This window comes from Pseudophryne corroboree, chromosome 2 (assembly GCF_028390025.1).
Source record: "Pseudophryne corroboree isolate aPseCor3 chromosome 2, aPseCor3.hap2, whole genome shotgun sequence".
Classification (NCBI taxonomy): domain Eukaryota; kingdom Metazoa; phylum Chordata; class Amphibia; order Anura; family Myobatrachidae; genus Pseudophryne; species Pseudophryne corroboree.
In genome coordinates this window covers 427367321-427383060 of record NC_086445.1, presented here as the reverse complement: position 1 = coordinate 427383060, position 15740 = coordinate 427367321, and the positions used below count along the sequence as shown (strand labels likewise).

Sequence of the window (15740 nt, the reverse complement as noted above, 5' to 3'; positions counted from 1 at the left end):
CGTTTGGCAGGTTTCATGCCAGGGTGTTTCAGTGGGATCTGCTGAACAAATGGTCCGGGTCTTACCTGCACATGCACCGGAAAATAAGTCTATCTTCCAGGGCCAGGATTTCTCTCCTGTGGTGGTTGCAAGGTTCTCACCTTCTAGAGGGGCGCCGATTCGGAATCCAGAACTGGGTCCTGCTGACCACAGATGCAAGTCTCCGAGGCTGGGGCACAGTCACTCAAGGAGGAAGTTTCCAGGGAAAGTGGTCAAGCCAGGAATCTTGTCTCCACATAAATGTTCTCGAGGTTAGAGCCATTTACAACGGCCTCCTGCAAGCGAAGAACCTTCTTCAGGGTCTCCCTGTCCTGATTCAGTCGGACAACATAACTGCGGTGGCGTATGTAAACCGCCAAGGCGGAACAAGGAGCAGGGCGGCAATGGTGGAGGCCACAAGAATTCTTCGCTGGGCGGAACAGCACGTGAGCGCTCTGTCAACAGTCTTCCTCCCGGGCGTGGACAACTGGGAAGCAGACTTCCCCACGGGAGAGTGGGCTCTTTATCAAGAGGGTTTTGCAGAAGTGACAAGGCGTTGGGGAATTCCTCTGATAGACATGATGACAACAAGAAGCTTCCGAGATATTGTTCCAAGTCAAGGGACCCCCAAGCCAGTGCAGTAGACGGGATCCGGTCTGAAGATAGACAGTATCTAGGTCGACAATGTTTAGGTCGACGTCACTAGGTCGACATGGATGGAAGGTCGACAGGGTTTCTAGGTCGACATGTGCTAGGTCGACAGGTCTAAAGGTCGACATGAGTTTCAATTTTTTTTCTTTTTTTGAATTTTTTCATACTTAACGATCCACGTGGACTACGATTGGAACGGTAATCTGTGCCGAGCGAAGCGAAGGCACCATGCCCGAAGCATGGCGAGCGAAGCGAGCCATGCGAGGGGACGCGGTGCACTAATTTGGGATCCCGATCACTCTACGAAGAAAACGACACAAAAAAAAAAAAAAAAATATCCTCATGTCGACCTTTAGACCTGTCGACCTAGAAACCCTGTCGACCTTCCATCCATGTCGACCTGGTGACTGTCGACCTAAACATTGTCGACCTAGATACTGTCGATTTGATGAACCACACCCGCAGTGGACGCCCTGGTAACTCCGTGGGTGTTTCAGTCAGTGTATGTGTTCCCTCCGATTCCTCTCATTCCAAGGGTGCTGAGGATCGTACGACGAACAAGGGTTCAAGCAATACTCGTCGTTCCAGATTGGCCACGGAGGGCCTGGTATCCGGATCTTCAGGAATTGCTTGTAGAAGATCCTTGGCCGCTTCCTCTAAGAGAGGACCTGTTACTGCAGGGGCCATGCGTGTTTCCGGACTTACCGCGGCTGCGTTTGACGGCGTGGAAGTTGAGCACCAGATCCTAGCTCGGAAAGGTATTCCCAGGGAGGTCATCCCCACTCTCCTTAAAGCTAGGAAGGAGGTTACGGCAAAACATTATCACCGTATTTGGAGAAAGTATGTGTCGTGGTGTGAAACCAAAGCAGCTCCTGCGGAGGAGTTTCACTTGAGTCATTTCCTCAATTTTTTGCAGGCAGGCGTGGATGCAGGCCTGAAATTGGGTTCCATCAAAGTGCAGATTTCGGCTTTATCTATTTTCTTTCAAAAAGAATTGGCCGTCCTTCCTGAGGTTCAGACTTTCGTGAAGGGGGTGCTGCATATCCATCCTCCATTTGTGCCAACCGTGGCGCCGTGGGATCTTGAAGTGGTGTTGCAGTTTCTTATGTCTCACTGGTTTGAACCTTTGCGTAAGCTTGAGTTAAAGTTTCTCACTTGGAAAGTGGTCATGCTTTTGGCTTTGGCGTCTGCCAGACGAGTATCCGAGTTGGCGGCTTTGTCTCACAAGCGCCCATATTTGATTTTTCATTCGTATATAGCGGAATTGAGGACTCGTCAACAATTTCTGCCGAAGGTGGTTTCTTCGTTTCACATAAACCAACTTATTGTGGTGCCGGTGGCTACGGATGCTGTGGCGGTCCCAAAATCTCTTGATGTTGTAAGAGCTTTGAAAAACGAGATTTATGGTAAGAACTTACCTTTGTTAAATCTCTTTCTGCGAGGTACACTGGGCTCCACAAGGATAGACATTGGGGTGTAGAGTAGGATCTTGATCCGAGGCACCAACAGGCTCAAAAGCATTGACTGTTCACAGAATGCACAGCGCCGCCTCCTCTATAACCCCGCCTCCCTGCACAGGAGCTCAGTTTTTAGTTAACCAGCCCAATGCAGTAGCAGGAAAAGAGACGACAACGGTTAGTAGCCACATACGCCACACTCTCACGACAGGAGAAGTGTCAGCGGCTTATGCCATACCAACCCAAAGAAAATAATTGCGTCAGAGTGGGCGCCTTGTGGAGCCCAGTGTACCTCGCAGAAAGATTTAACAAAGGTAAGTTCTTACCATAAATCTAATTTTCTGCTGCGGGGTACACTGGGCTCCACAAGAATAGACATTGGGGATGTCCTAAAGCAGTTCCTTATGCGAGGGGACGCACTGTAGCGGGCACAAGAACCCGGTGTCCAAAGAAAGCATCCTGGGAAGCGGCAGTATCGAAGGCATAGAACCTTATGAACGTGTTCACTGAGGACCACGTAGCCGCCTTGCACAATTGTTCAAGGGTCGCACCACGGCGGACCGCCCAAGAAGGTCCCACAGACCGAGTAGAATGGGCCGTAATGTGAGCAGGAGCAGAGAGACCAGCCCTCACATAAGCATGTGCAATCACCATTTTAATCCATCTGGCCAAAGTTTGCTTATGAGCAGGCCAGCCCCGTTTGTGAAATCCAAACAGCACAAAGAGAGAATCAGATTTCCTAATAGAAGCAGTTCTCTTCACATAGATACGGAGAGCCCGTACCACATCCAAAGACCGCTCTAAGAACCGCCCGGTCACGATGAAATATCAGATATGGGGAACTACAGGACAAGGCACCCAAATCAGACACTCTTCTAGCTGAAGCAATAGCCAGCAGAAACACCACCTTAAGGGAAAGCCACTTAAGATCAGCTGAACCAAGAGGTTCAAATGGAGGCTCCTGCAACGCCTCCAAAACCACCGACAAGTCCCAAGGAGCCACAGGTGGGACATAGGGAGGTTGGATACGCAACACACCCTGAGTAAAGGTATGGACATCAGGTAAGGTCGCAATTTTTCTCTGAAACCACACCGATAAGGCAAATATATGAACCTTGAGGGAGGCCAGACGCAGGCCTAAGTCCAGGCCCTGCTGAAGAAAGGCCAACAACTTGGCCATACTAAACTTGGAAGCGTCAATTGTTAGATGCGCACCAAACAAAGTAAGAATTCCAGACCCTATAGTAAATCCGAGCAGAAGCCGGTTTCCGGGCCCGCAACATAGTTTGAATGACCGCCTCAGAAAACCCTTTAGCCCTCAAGACGGAAGCTTCAAGAGCCATGCCGTCAAAGACACCTGGGCTAGGTCCTGGTAGACACAGGGGCCCTGAACGAGGAGGTCTGGGAGTTGTGGAAGTAGAATTGGACGCTCTGATGATAGACCCTGCAGGTCTGAAAACCAGTGCCGTCTGGGCACGCCGGAGCTATGAGATGCAGAATTCCTCTTTCTTGCTTGAACTTCCGAATTACCCTGGGCAGGAGTGACACCGGAGGGAACACGTACGGCAGCCGAAACCTCCACGACACCGCCAGCGCATCCACTAATGCTGCTTGAGGATCCCTTGTCCTTGCTCCGAAGACTGGAACCTTGTGATTGTGTCGAGACTCCATCAGATCTACATCTGGAAGAAGCAAAAAAAGGAAAAAGAGGTAATAGTGGCGCTGGCAGGCCTGTGTGTGTGTGCACCCTGGGATTAGCTGCCACCTGGTGAGGAGGTAGCCGGCCTCCTCAACAAACAAAGCAATTAGAAAAATTACCAGGTCGGCGCTTAATACCAATTGGTGAACACAATGATAAAAATGAAACCAATTTATTGACAACAAATCACAAAAAACACATAAAAATAAATAAAATTATACATAAACAGGACCACAATATAATAATATAAAACTGAGGTTCCAGGAACCTCTAAATTAAGCAGTAAATTGAACCTTAATTGGGTATACTCAGAGGGCCGTCACAGTACCTATGTTAAAGGATAATTCTTTTTTAGCTGTTTAGCTACATGAAGTTTTCTTGCCAAGATGTAAAAAGGCACGACAGTACTTAGCACAATTGTGCATATAGGTGTCCTCACTTTATAATTTATTTTCCAATTGGGAAAAGTTCATCACTTGCCAATTTTAGTGTGGACTGTGCAGAGGTAAGCAGTAAAGGGATAGCTGTTACTCACAAACTGGACGGTATTTTCTCTTGTTGTACCGCAATGGTACCGGCGTGCATAGCCGCTCTCTATCACCCTTAGCACGGGTGAGACATCCGTCAGCGGTAGGACTCGTCCGTGGCGTGAGTAGTTGGTAGCGTCAGCTAAACGACCGCTCTCTCCTCCGGCAAAGTGTGAGTATACCGGTACAGCGTGTTCCACTCTCAGTATTGGTGGAATGATGTTCACCAAATTCAGGTGTTCCCAGTGTGATCCGAGGGACTAAATGAATCAGTCACGCTAGAAAGTGTAGCAATTACCGGCAATGGTTTTTGCTTATCAAAAACCATTGCCGGTAATTGCTACACTTTCTAGCGTGACTGATTCATTTAAATTATAAAGTGAGGACACCTATATGCACAATTGTGCTAAGTACTGTCGTGCCTTTTTACATCTTGGCAAGAAAACTTCATGTAGCTAAACAGCTAAAAAAGAATTATCCTTTAACATAGGTACTGTGACGGCCCTCTGAGTATACCCAATTAAGGTTCAATTTACTGCTTAATTTAGAGGTTCCTGGAACCTCAGTTTTATATTATTATATTGTGGTCCTGTTTATGTATAATTTTATTTATTTTTATGTGTTTTTTGTGATTTGTTGTCAATAAATTGGTTTCATTTTTATCATTGTGTTCACCAATTGGTATTAAGCGCCGACCTGGTAATTTTTCTAATTGCTACATCTGGAAGACCCCACTTTTCCACTAGGAGTTGAAACACTTCTGGATGGAGGCCCCACTCGCCGGCATGCACGTCCTGACGACTGAGAAAGTCCGCTTCCCAATTCAGGATTCCCGGAATGAATATTGCCGATATGGCCGGTAGATGGCGTTCCGCCCAACGTAGAATCCGTGAGACTTCCTTCATTGCCAAACGGCTTCGAGTGCCGCCTTGATGATTTATGTAAGCCACTGTGGTGGCGTTGTCAGACTGTACTTGAACAGGACGGCTCGGAATTAAATGCTGGGCCAGGTTCAACGCATTGAAGACCGCCCGCAATTCCAGAATGTTGATCGAGAGGAAAGATTCCTCCTTGGTCCACCGACCCTGAAGGGAGTGTTGCTCCAGCACCGCTCCCCAACCTCTTAAACTGGCATCTGTCGTCAACAGGACCCAGTTGGATATCCAGAAGGGACAACCCCTGCACAATTGTTGGTCCCGCAGCCACCAAAGCAGCGACACACGGACCTCCGGAGTCAATGAGATCATTTGAGATCTGATCCGGTGAGGCAGGCCGTCCCACTTGGCTAGAATCAGCCTCTGGAGGGGGCGAGAATGGATTTGAGCATACTCCACCATGTCGAAAGCTGATACCATGAGGCCCAGCACCTGCATTGCCGAATGTATCGACACTAGCGGACGAGAAAGGAAGCAACGAATCCTGTCCTGAAGCTTCAGGACTTTCTCCTGAGACAAGAACAACCTCTGGTTGTGAGTGTCCAATAGCGCTCCCAGGTGCACCATGCTCTGAGCAGGGACCAGGTAGGATTTCTTCCAGTTGATGAGCCACCTGTGGGCTTGTAGAAACCGGACCGTCATATCCAGATGACGTAGGAGAAGTTCTGGGGAATTTGCCAGGATTAACAAGTCATCCAGATACGGCAGTATCCTGACCCCATGACGGCGGAGTACCACCGTCATCACCGCCATTACTTTGGTGAAGACTCGCGGAGCCGTTGTTAAACCAAAAGGTAACACCCGAAACTGGTAATGGAGGTTGCCAATAGCAAACCTCAGGTATTGATGATGTGACGCTGCTATAGGAATATGCAGGTAAGCATCCTGTATGTCCAGGGAGACCATGTAGTCCCCAGGTTCCAAGGCCAGAACTATAGAACGAAGGGTTTCCATACCGAACTTGGAAACCTTCACAAACCTGTTCAATGCCTTGAGGTTGAGAATGGGCCGGGAGGACCCATTCGGTTTCGGGACTAGAAACAGCGGAGAATAGTACCCCCGGCCCCTCTGAGCAAGAGGCACCTGTACTACAACTCCTGTATCCAGGAGGGTCTGTACCACCGAATGTAGAGTGTTTGCCTTTGTCTGGTCCAACGGGACGTCTGTCCGGCAAAATCGATGAGAAGGTCGGTTTTTTTGTAGGCTATGGCGTAACCTCGAGTGACAACTTCCCGTACCCAGGCATCTGAAGTGGTCTTCAACCATTCCTGGGTATACCCTAGAAGCCGGCCCCCCACCCTGGGATCCCCCAGGGGGAGGCCCGCCCCGTCATGCGGCAGGCTTATCGGCCTTGGAAGCTGGCTGACAGGCCGCCCGGGCTCTTTTGGGCTTTGGCTTACCAGGTTTGGAAATGCGGGCCTGCTTGTTGTACGCCTGACATTTTGCTTTACCTAAAGGACGAAAGGGGCAAAAGGAAGTACCTTTAGCCTTCGACACAGAAGAAGCGGTACTTGGCAGACAGGCAGTTTTGGCAGTAGCCAAGTAAGCCACTATCTTATTTAAGTCCTCCCCAAACAGAATAACTCCCTTGAAAGGGAGTACCTCCAGGGTTTTTCTAGAGTCCACATCCATAGACCAGGATCTCAGCCACAATATCCGGCGAGCCAGGACTGACGTAGTAGAGGCCTTGGCTGCTAGAATACCGGCATCAGAAGCCGCCTCTTTAATATATCGAGAAGCTGTGACAATATATGACAAGCATGGTCTAGCATGGTCAAAAGAGATTTCAGCTTCTAACTCCAAGGCCCATGCTTTAATAGCCTCTGCAGCCCATGTTGCTGCAATAGTGGGCCTTTGTGCAGAACCCGTGAGGTTGAGAGAGAAAACCTGACCTGCAACCATTCCCTGGTGATCTAGTGGGATCGCCTGTACTGCCACAGTGTCCACTGCCAGCTCGAGCGGGCCCGCCTCCCACTGACCGCGCCGGATCGCGATAAAGTCCGGGTCCCGCAAGCGGGACCCACTCACCACCTCCCGAAGCGTGGCCACGCGATCCCGGAGTGCCCCCGTCGTGTGTGCCTGACCGTGAAGAAAACCGGAGCCTCCTGCTGTAGTTACCCGGCAACCAGGGCTCGGGAGTGTACAGCACCGCTGGGGAGAGCTGGAGCTGCAGCAGTGAATGTCTTCTGGCATTTACACACAGCTGCTGCCCTTGTAGTCTTCACTTTTTCTTCAAAAAAAGCTCTTCTTAGGGCTGCCTGGAGCAGCCCCTCTGTTATGTGCCTGCTTACTGCAGCACAAACTACAAAACTGAGCTCCTGTGCAGGGAGGCGGGGTTATAGAAGAGGCGGCGCTGTGCATTCTGGGAACAGTCAATGCTTTTGAGCCTGTTGGAGCCTCGGATCAAGATCCTACTCTACACCCCAATGTCTATCCTTGTGGAGCCCAGTGTACACCGCAGCAGAAATTTATGTTGCCAGAACGGCTCTTACTAGGAAGACAGAGGCTCTGTTTATCCTGTATGCTTCCAACAAGATTGGAAATCCTGCTTCTAAGCAAACTATTGCACGCTGGATTTGTAATACGATTCAGCAAGCTCATTCTTCGGCTGGGCTGCCGTTGCCGAAGTCAGTAAAGGCCCATTCTACCAGGAAGGTGGGCTCATCTTGGGCGGCTGCCCGAGGGGTCTCGGCACTTCAACTTTGCCGAGCAGCTACTTGGTCGGGTTCAAACACTTTTGCTAAGTTCTACAAGTTTGATACCCTGTCTGATGAGGACCTCATGTTTGCTCAATCGGTGCTGCAGAGTCGTCCGCACTCTCCCGCCCGGTCTGGAGCTTTGGTATAGACCCCATGGTCCTTTTGGAGTCCCCAGCATCCTCTAGGACGTAAGAGAAAATAGGATTTTAATACCTACCGGTAAATCCTTTTCTCCTAGTCCGTAGAGGATGCTGGGCGCCCGTCTCTGTGCGGACTGTTCCTTGCAGTTGATTGATACTGGTTATTTTTGGTTACACAAGGTTTGTGTATCGGTTATATTCAGCTTGTTGCTGTTGTTAGTTCATACTGTTATCTGGTTTCTTGCCACTCCGGTTGTACGGTATGTTTGTGGTGTGGGCTGGTATGTTTCTCGCCCTTAGTTTAACAAAAATACTTTCCTCGAAATGTCCGTCTCTCCTGGGAACAGTTTCTATAACGGAGGTCTGGGGGAGGGGCATAGAGGGAGGAGCCAGTTCACACCCAGTAAAAGTCTTTTTAGTGTGCCCATGTCTCCTGCGGATCAGTCTATACCCCATGGTCCTTTTGGCGTCCCCAGCATCCTCTACGGACTAGGAGAAATGGATTTACCGGTAGGTATTAAAATCCTATTTATTCTATTTATATATACCCTGCAGAGAAACAATATAGCAAACCCAAATCTAAATCTCTCTGCACGTTATACCTGCTCCACCTGCAACGCGGTTCTGCGCAGTTGTGTGCTTTTTTGCTTTGCTTACAAACCTTAATCAAGCCCAAATATTTTAGATTCGTCTTCAATAGCATATATACATTACATCAGGGAAAATTTGAAACATAAGATATCTGACAAGTTTGGACTGCATGTACTTATGAGAATGGGATTCTAGAAACAGATTTATGAATATAATTAATATAATTTAATATGTTTGTTTTTTATATTCCATGGTTAATGAAATGAGTAAACCTAATTGGAAAGATATGCCAAGTGACTTCCTGTTTTGGGAGGGAGGGACTGAAAAGTCACATTGTACAAATGGTTCCAGCAGCATTGGAAAGCTTTAAGAAGTGTGTAAACCATCTAGTTACTATTCTATTTCCAGGTTAGTGCTGTGTGAATGTCAGGTATTCTCCCAGTATGCAGGAAATACACTCAGAAATTAGTAAATAGGATGCTTTTAGCCGGAATGTAACTAGCTAGGGCAGTCAGAAATCTTCCAGACAAAACCTGAATAGATGTTTTCATCTTGCAATGTAAATAATGTGACAGAAAACATGTACAAATGGAAATTAAAAATAAAATAAAAACTCAAATCTATTAGTAGCACCACACGTCGCACTTACAGTTTTAAGGGCTATAATGCTCCACAATGCACTAATGTGGTTTTGGTACTAACTTACAATCCTTTTATCTGAAACCACGGGGGAACACTGCAGTGGCGAAGGATGATGTAAGACAGCCCTGCCCCGGGTGCACTATGAGGGTCATTCCGACCTGATTGCATGCTGCCGTTTTTCCCAGCGCAACGATCAGGTCACTATTGCGCATGCGTAGGCACCGCAATGCGCAGGCGTGTCGTAGAGGTACAAAGCAGATCGTTGCTGGGCGATGGATTTAACGAAGAATCCATTCACACAGCCAATCGCAAGAAGATTGACAGGAAGAAGGCGTTTATGGGTGTCAACTGACCGTTTTCTGGGAGTGGTTGGAAAAACGTGGGCGTGTCCAAGCGTTTGCAGGGCGGGTGTCTGACGTCAATTCCAGGACCGGACAGGCTGAAGTGATCGCAGCGGCTGAGTAAGTTCAGACCTACTCAGAAACTGCACAAACTGTTTTTGTACTGCTCGGCTGCACAGGTGTTCACACACTTGCAAAGCTAAAATACACTCCCCTGTGGGCGGCGACTATTCGTTTGCACGGCTGCAAAAAGTAGCTAGCGAGCGATCAACTCGGAATGAGCCCCTATGAGTGATGGATGACCAATGCTATCTACCAATCAATGAATATGACACATATTCGGTGTTATATGTATCCTCTTTATATTATTGTAATCATTTTAGTTTATTAAACTAGTTTGGGAGGCACGGATTGCATGTGCCTCCTGTAGACAGTGGGTAGACAGTGGGAAAGGGGGGATAAAGCTGGGGGCGGGGCCAAGCACTGGGCTGTAAAAGCCCATTAAAAAAAAACAGTGAAAGCGGCACTTATACGAGTGCCTCGCTGGCAGGGAGAGCACGCCCCGGCTAGCGAGGCACAATTGATTGGACAGCGGATCCAGTGCTGGATCCACTGGCCCAATCACCCATACGCAGCGGCAGGACAAGGAAGGGACTCTGAGAGCTCCCCTCTCTTCATTTCCCCCTGACTTCTTTCCTACCGGAGGGAGCCCGACAGCATCCGCCAGCACCCGGTGATTTACAGCCAGAAGAACCGGGGAAGGGGCATGGCCAAGTGCCGCGGTGCAGCAGCAGCTAATCTGCTCGGCGGCGGTAAGCCCAGAACCAGGGAGGAAATCGGTGTCTTGCTTAGGGCCCCATGAGGGCTAAATCCGCCTCTGGACCCAGGTGAGTGGGGCTGGGGGAAAGTGACTGCAAGTAGTGTGTTCAGGCGGCAATTCACCCCATCTGTGTAACAGGCATTATACTGGGGCATTACGTGTAGCTACCACTATACTGAGGCATTACATCTAGCTGGCACTATACTGAGGCATTACATTTAGCTGGCACTATACTGAGGCATTACATTTAGCTGGCACTATACTTGGAGCATTACGGGTAACTGTCACTATACTTGGAGCATTATATGTAACTGGCACTATACTGGAGGCATAACCTGTAACTGCCACTATACTGGGGGCATTATTTGTAAGGAGCACTACTACAGGCATTATGTGTAAGACTGCCAACTGTGTGTGTAGGGGGTGGTGATAATACGGTATATATATTTAAAATCTGATAATATATAATTGCGAGGCTAGTCCCACTTTCCTAGGAGTGGGCACGCCTTCATTGCACACATTGGGGGGAGCGGGGGTGCTTCAAAAGATCTCGCTCAGAGTGCCAGTAGTTTTGGACTCAGGCCTGGCTGCTGTCTGGGTACGTTGGGATCTGTCCTGTAAGCACAGTATATACCCAATTGCTGCAGTACCAGACCACCCCCCCGTGTACTGTAATGTATTTGCTTTCCCTAAAAAGTGAGCTGAGGTTTGTGTTCTTGTGCGACTGGGGATGTACTTGAGAAGCCAGTGCCACCCCAGCCTTTGACGTCACTGGTCTGGACTGTTCAATTTTTATATAAGTTTAGTCTCAAACACCCTCTAGGGTAACCATGCAAATTGCACCTCTGCAAAAGTGGAGATCAACTTACCAATGGCTTTCACGCAGAATAAAACCAATGACTGTTTGTCGGTTATCAGAATATATAATGAGACACTTGATATCTGCTAAGATTACTGTCTACTGTCAAACATCAGCACAAGAGAAAACATTAGTTGGGCCAGTAATACGTATACATCAAGAAGTTGATGATCCTGCTATGGACCTACTCACACATGGTCCAGTTGGGAATTCTGCATTGGTTAACAGGTAAGAGAGGTAAAGAATGGGCCTCAGAAGAGAGTTTGCATGACCATTGCGAAAGCTCTGCAATAGGCTAAACATTTAGATTGTGCCGATTCTGCCAGACCGACTGAGCCACCCACAGGCATGTCCAGCAGCCAGCCCTCACAAACTGCACATAAATGGCATTCACACACAACTGTCCACTGGGAAATTTTGGAGCATGTAAAAAAGATTAAGTGCAGCCTGTGGGCGTTTAGCCCCACCCCCAAATGCGCAGTACAGACATGACTACTGTCCAGGACAGGTCCCCACCAATTCCAACAGAGGAGTTACCTGTAGCCACAGCTCAGCAGCATGGTCTGATCTCTGTGTGGTGCCTGATGTTGTCAGCAGCATAGGGTCCTTGGGGTCTATTCATAAAAGCAGAGAAACACCTGTTTTGAGGAAAACAGGGCTTTTCTCTTCTTCATGCTAGTCAGGGATCAGGTTACTGTGGCACCCCTGCTTCGCGGCTGAACCGCATCACCATACTTTAGTATGGCGAGTGTGATTCATGAAAGAGCAGAAAGCCCAGCTTTCCGCTTCTCCATGGAGTTCAGGTACGCCATCTCAGGATGGCGTAACCTGAACTGCGGTGCGGTAACTGCAGGGAAGCTCAATGCTTCCCTGCTCTCTGTCCGGCACCTGACTGTAGCTCTGCCCCCCTGACCTCCCATCAGCCACTGCAGCCTTCTGGGAGGTCAGCCGGCGGTGCATACGCAGAGGGAACTGCCGGCTGACTCCGCACATCAGAGAGGAGATCGCCTGGAGGAGACCTCACCGCTAGACTCCTGGATTACGCAGCGCATCGCCGGAAAGGTGAATTGCTACTTATTACAGCTATTTACCGAATCGAAGTTATATATAGTGATAACAATTAATTTGTTTTTTTCATTAATAGACCCCCTGTCACTACCTGCACTAGGAGGGAATGGGCAGCAACTCTGCAGCCCACTCCTCCTACCACTCTCCAATAAAATAATGATGCTGCTGATCACTGTAGCAATTGATAGGTCAAAGAATATATTAAGTAAATAAATTAAATGTTTTAAACCAAGCTGTCAGAGGCAGCCCAGGTACAGAAGCGACCTATAAAGTACACTGTCCTCCATTATGAAAGAGAAATGAGATTTAATTTTGCAGGATGAGATATTTACTTATAAAAGGAGAATAGTGCACATATGAGCCTCTATCCTGAGTTGAATGTTTACAGCTGCTTGGATATAGAAGAGATTAGATTCTGGTCTATACATGTAATGGTAAAACTTCTGCAGGGCTGTCATTTTCCAGTTCATTGTGTGCATTGAACATACTCAGAAGTGGCTACTTACTTCATTCAGGTCTCGGATTTCATTCTCTGCTAATGACAGAATGGCAAGACGCTGGGGAAGGCAGGCAGATGCTGTACGCAAAGAAGTGATGTTGTTGCCATGCAGGAGCAGTGTCTATAATAGAACAATCAGTTAACTTTGTTTCTTTGCAGATTTTCCTATTTGCTAGTTAGTTACGTTAAGCTGCAAATGTATGTTGAAAGAGGATTTTAATTACCTACTGGTAAACCCTTTTCTCGTAGTCCGTAGAGGATACTGGGGTCCACATTAGTACCATGGGGTATACATGGGTCCATTAGGAGCCTTGGGCACTTTAAGAAATCAAGAATAAGCACTGGCTCCTCCCTCTATGCCCCTCCTACCAGACTCAGTCTAGAAACTGTGCCCAAGGAGACAGACATATCTTGAGAGAAGGATTCAGAAAAGGATAGTGGTGAGATTTGAACCAGCACACACAAACAAGAAGAAAATCATGTTAACCCAACATGAACAGGAACAGCAACAGCTGAACCAACAATAATACTTAACTAAGTAACCATGCAAGAAACACAAAAGCACTGGGCTGGCGCCCAGTATCCTCTACGGACTACGAGAAAAGGATTTTCCGGTAGGTAATTAAAATCCTATTTTCTCTTACTCCTAGAGGATACTGGGGTCCACATTAGTACCATGGGGATGTACCAAAGCTCCCAAACCGGATGGGAGAGTGCGGAGGCTCCTGCAGAACTGATTGACCTCTGAGGACCTTCAGTTTGGTCAAAGTATCGAACTTGTAGAACTTAGCAAACGTGTTCGAACCAGACCAAGTGGCTGCTCGGCAGAGCTGTAAGGCCGAGACACCCCGGGCAGCCGCCCAGGAAGAACCCACCGACCGAGTAGAGTGGGCATGAACAGATTTAGGAACCGGCAAACCTGCCGTAGAGTAAGCATGCTGGATAGTAAGCTTGATCTAGCGAGCAATAGACTGCTTTGAAGCAGGACACCCAATTTTCTTGGGATCATAAAGCACAAACAACAAGTCAGATTTTCTGTGACGAGCTGTCCATGTGACATCCAGGGACTGACATAGAAAAGGTGTCGGTAAGCACCGGAACCACAATAGGCTGGTTGATATGAAACGCAGACACCACCTTTGGAGGAAATTGCTGACGAGTTCTGAGTTCAGCTCTATCTTCATGAAAAATCAAATAGGGGCTCTTGTGAGACAAGGCCCCCAATTCCGAAACACGCCTCTCCGAAGCCAAAGCCAATAGTGTGACGGGCTTCCATGTAAGAAACTTTAAATCTACCTCCTTTAAAGGCTCAAACCAATCTGACTGCAGAAACTGCAACACCACGTTAAGATCCCAAGGTGCGTGGGAGGCACAAACGCCGGATGGATGTGCAGAACCCCTTTCAAGAACGTCTGAACTTCAGGAAGGGAAGCCAACTGTTTCTGGAAGAAAATGGTAAGGCCGAAATCTGGACTTTTACTGATCCTAGACGTAGGCCCACATCCACACCAGACTGCAGAAAAAGCAGAAAACGACCCAGCTGAAATTCCACCACTGGAAATTTCCTGTTTTCACACCAAGAGATGTGTTTTATCCAAATCTGGTAATAATGTTTAAGACGTTACCCCTTTTCTGGCTTGGATCAAGGTAGGAATTACCCTGTCCGGAATCCCTTTCCGGGCTAGAATTTGACACTCAACTTCCATGCCATCAAACGCAGCCGCGGTAAGTCTTGATAGACGAATGGCCCCTGCTGCAGAAAATTCTCCCAAAGAGGTAGAGGCCACGGATCCTCCAGAAGCATTTCCAGTAGATCTACGTACCAAGCCCTTCTTGGCCAATCCGGAGCAATGAGAATTATTTGAACCCCTTCCCTTCTTATTCTTTTGGGATCGATGGAAGTGGAGGAAAGATATACACCATCTGATAGACCCACAGAGTCACTAGAGCGTCCACCGCCACTGTATGTGGGTCTCTTGACCTGGAGCAATACCGCTGGAGTTTCTTGTTGAGACAAGAGGCCATCATGTCTATCTATGGAGTCCCCCATCGACGAGTCAAGCACTCCGAACACCTTCGGGTGAAGGCCCCACTCCCCTGGGTGAAGGTCGTGTCTGCTGAGGAAGTCTGCTTCCCAGTTGTCCACGCCCGGAATGAAGATCGCAGACAGTGCCACCATGCGTCTCTCTGCCCAGAGGAGAATCCTTGTCACCTCTGGCATTGCTGCTCTGCTCTTCATTCCGCCCTGTTGGTTTATGTACATCACTGCCGTCATATTGTCCGACTGAACCTGGATGGCTCGATTGTGAAGAATATGAGATGACTGCAGAATGGCGTTATATATGGCCCTTAATTCCAGAACGTTGATCGGAAGAATGGTTTCCCAACTTGACCACTTTCCCCTTGGGTGACTGCTCCCCACCCTCTGAGGCTTGCATCCATGGTTAGCAGAATCCAATTTTGAATACCGAACCTTCGGCCCTCCGTCAGGTGAGAAGTCTGTAGCCACCACAGAAGAGAAATCCTGGCTTTTGGCGACAGACGTATCCTCTGGTGCATGTGTAGATGCAATCCGGACCATTTGTCCAGCAGATCCAGCTGGAAGGGCCTTGCGTGAAACCTTCCGTACTGCAGAGCCTCGTAAGAGGATATCATCTTTCTCAGGAGGCAAATGCACAGATGCACCGAAATCCGGGGCGGCCTTAGGACATCCCTCACCATTGATTATATTACCAATGCCTTTTCCAGAGGAAGAAATACCTTCTGTACCTCCAGTATCATCCCCAGGAACGGA

General features: G+C 48.4%; 1 protein-coding gene across 2 annotated transcripts in view; it reads right to left on the bottom strand.

The window, feature by feature from the left end:
• The window catches only part of CEP97 (centrosomal protein 97), a 93132-nt gene that overhangs the window by 59974 nt on the left and 17418 nt on the right, over window positions 1–15740 (bottom strand). For both annotated transcript variants that reach the window (XM_063953595.1, XM_063953596.1), the window contains exon 5: window positions 12954–13067. In XM_063953595.1, the coding sequence (XP_063809665.1) occupies window positions 12954–13067 (114 nt within the window). The remainder of the gene's footprint in view (window positions 1–12953; window positions 13068–15740) is intronic.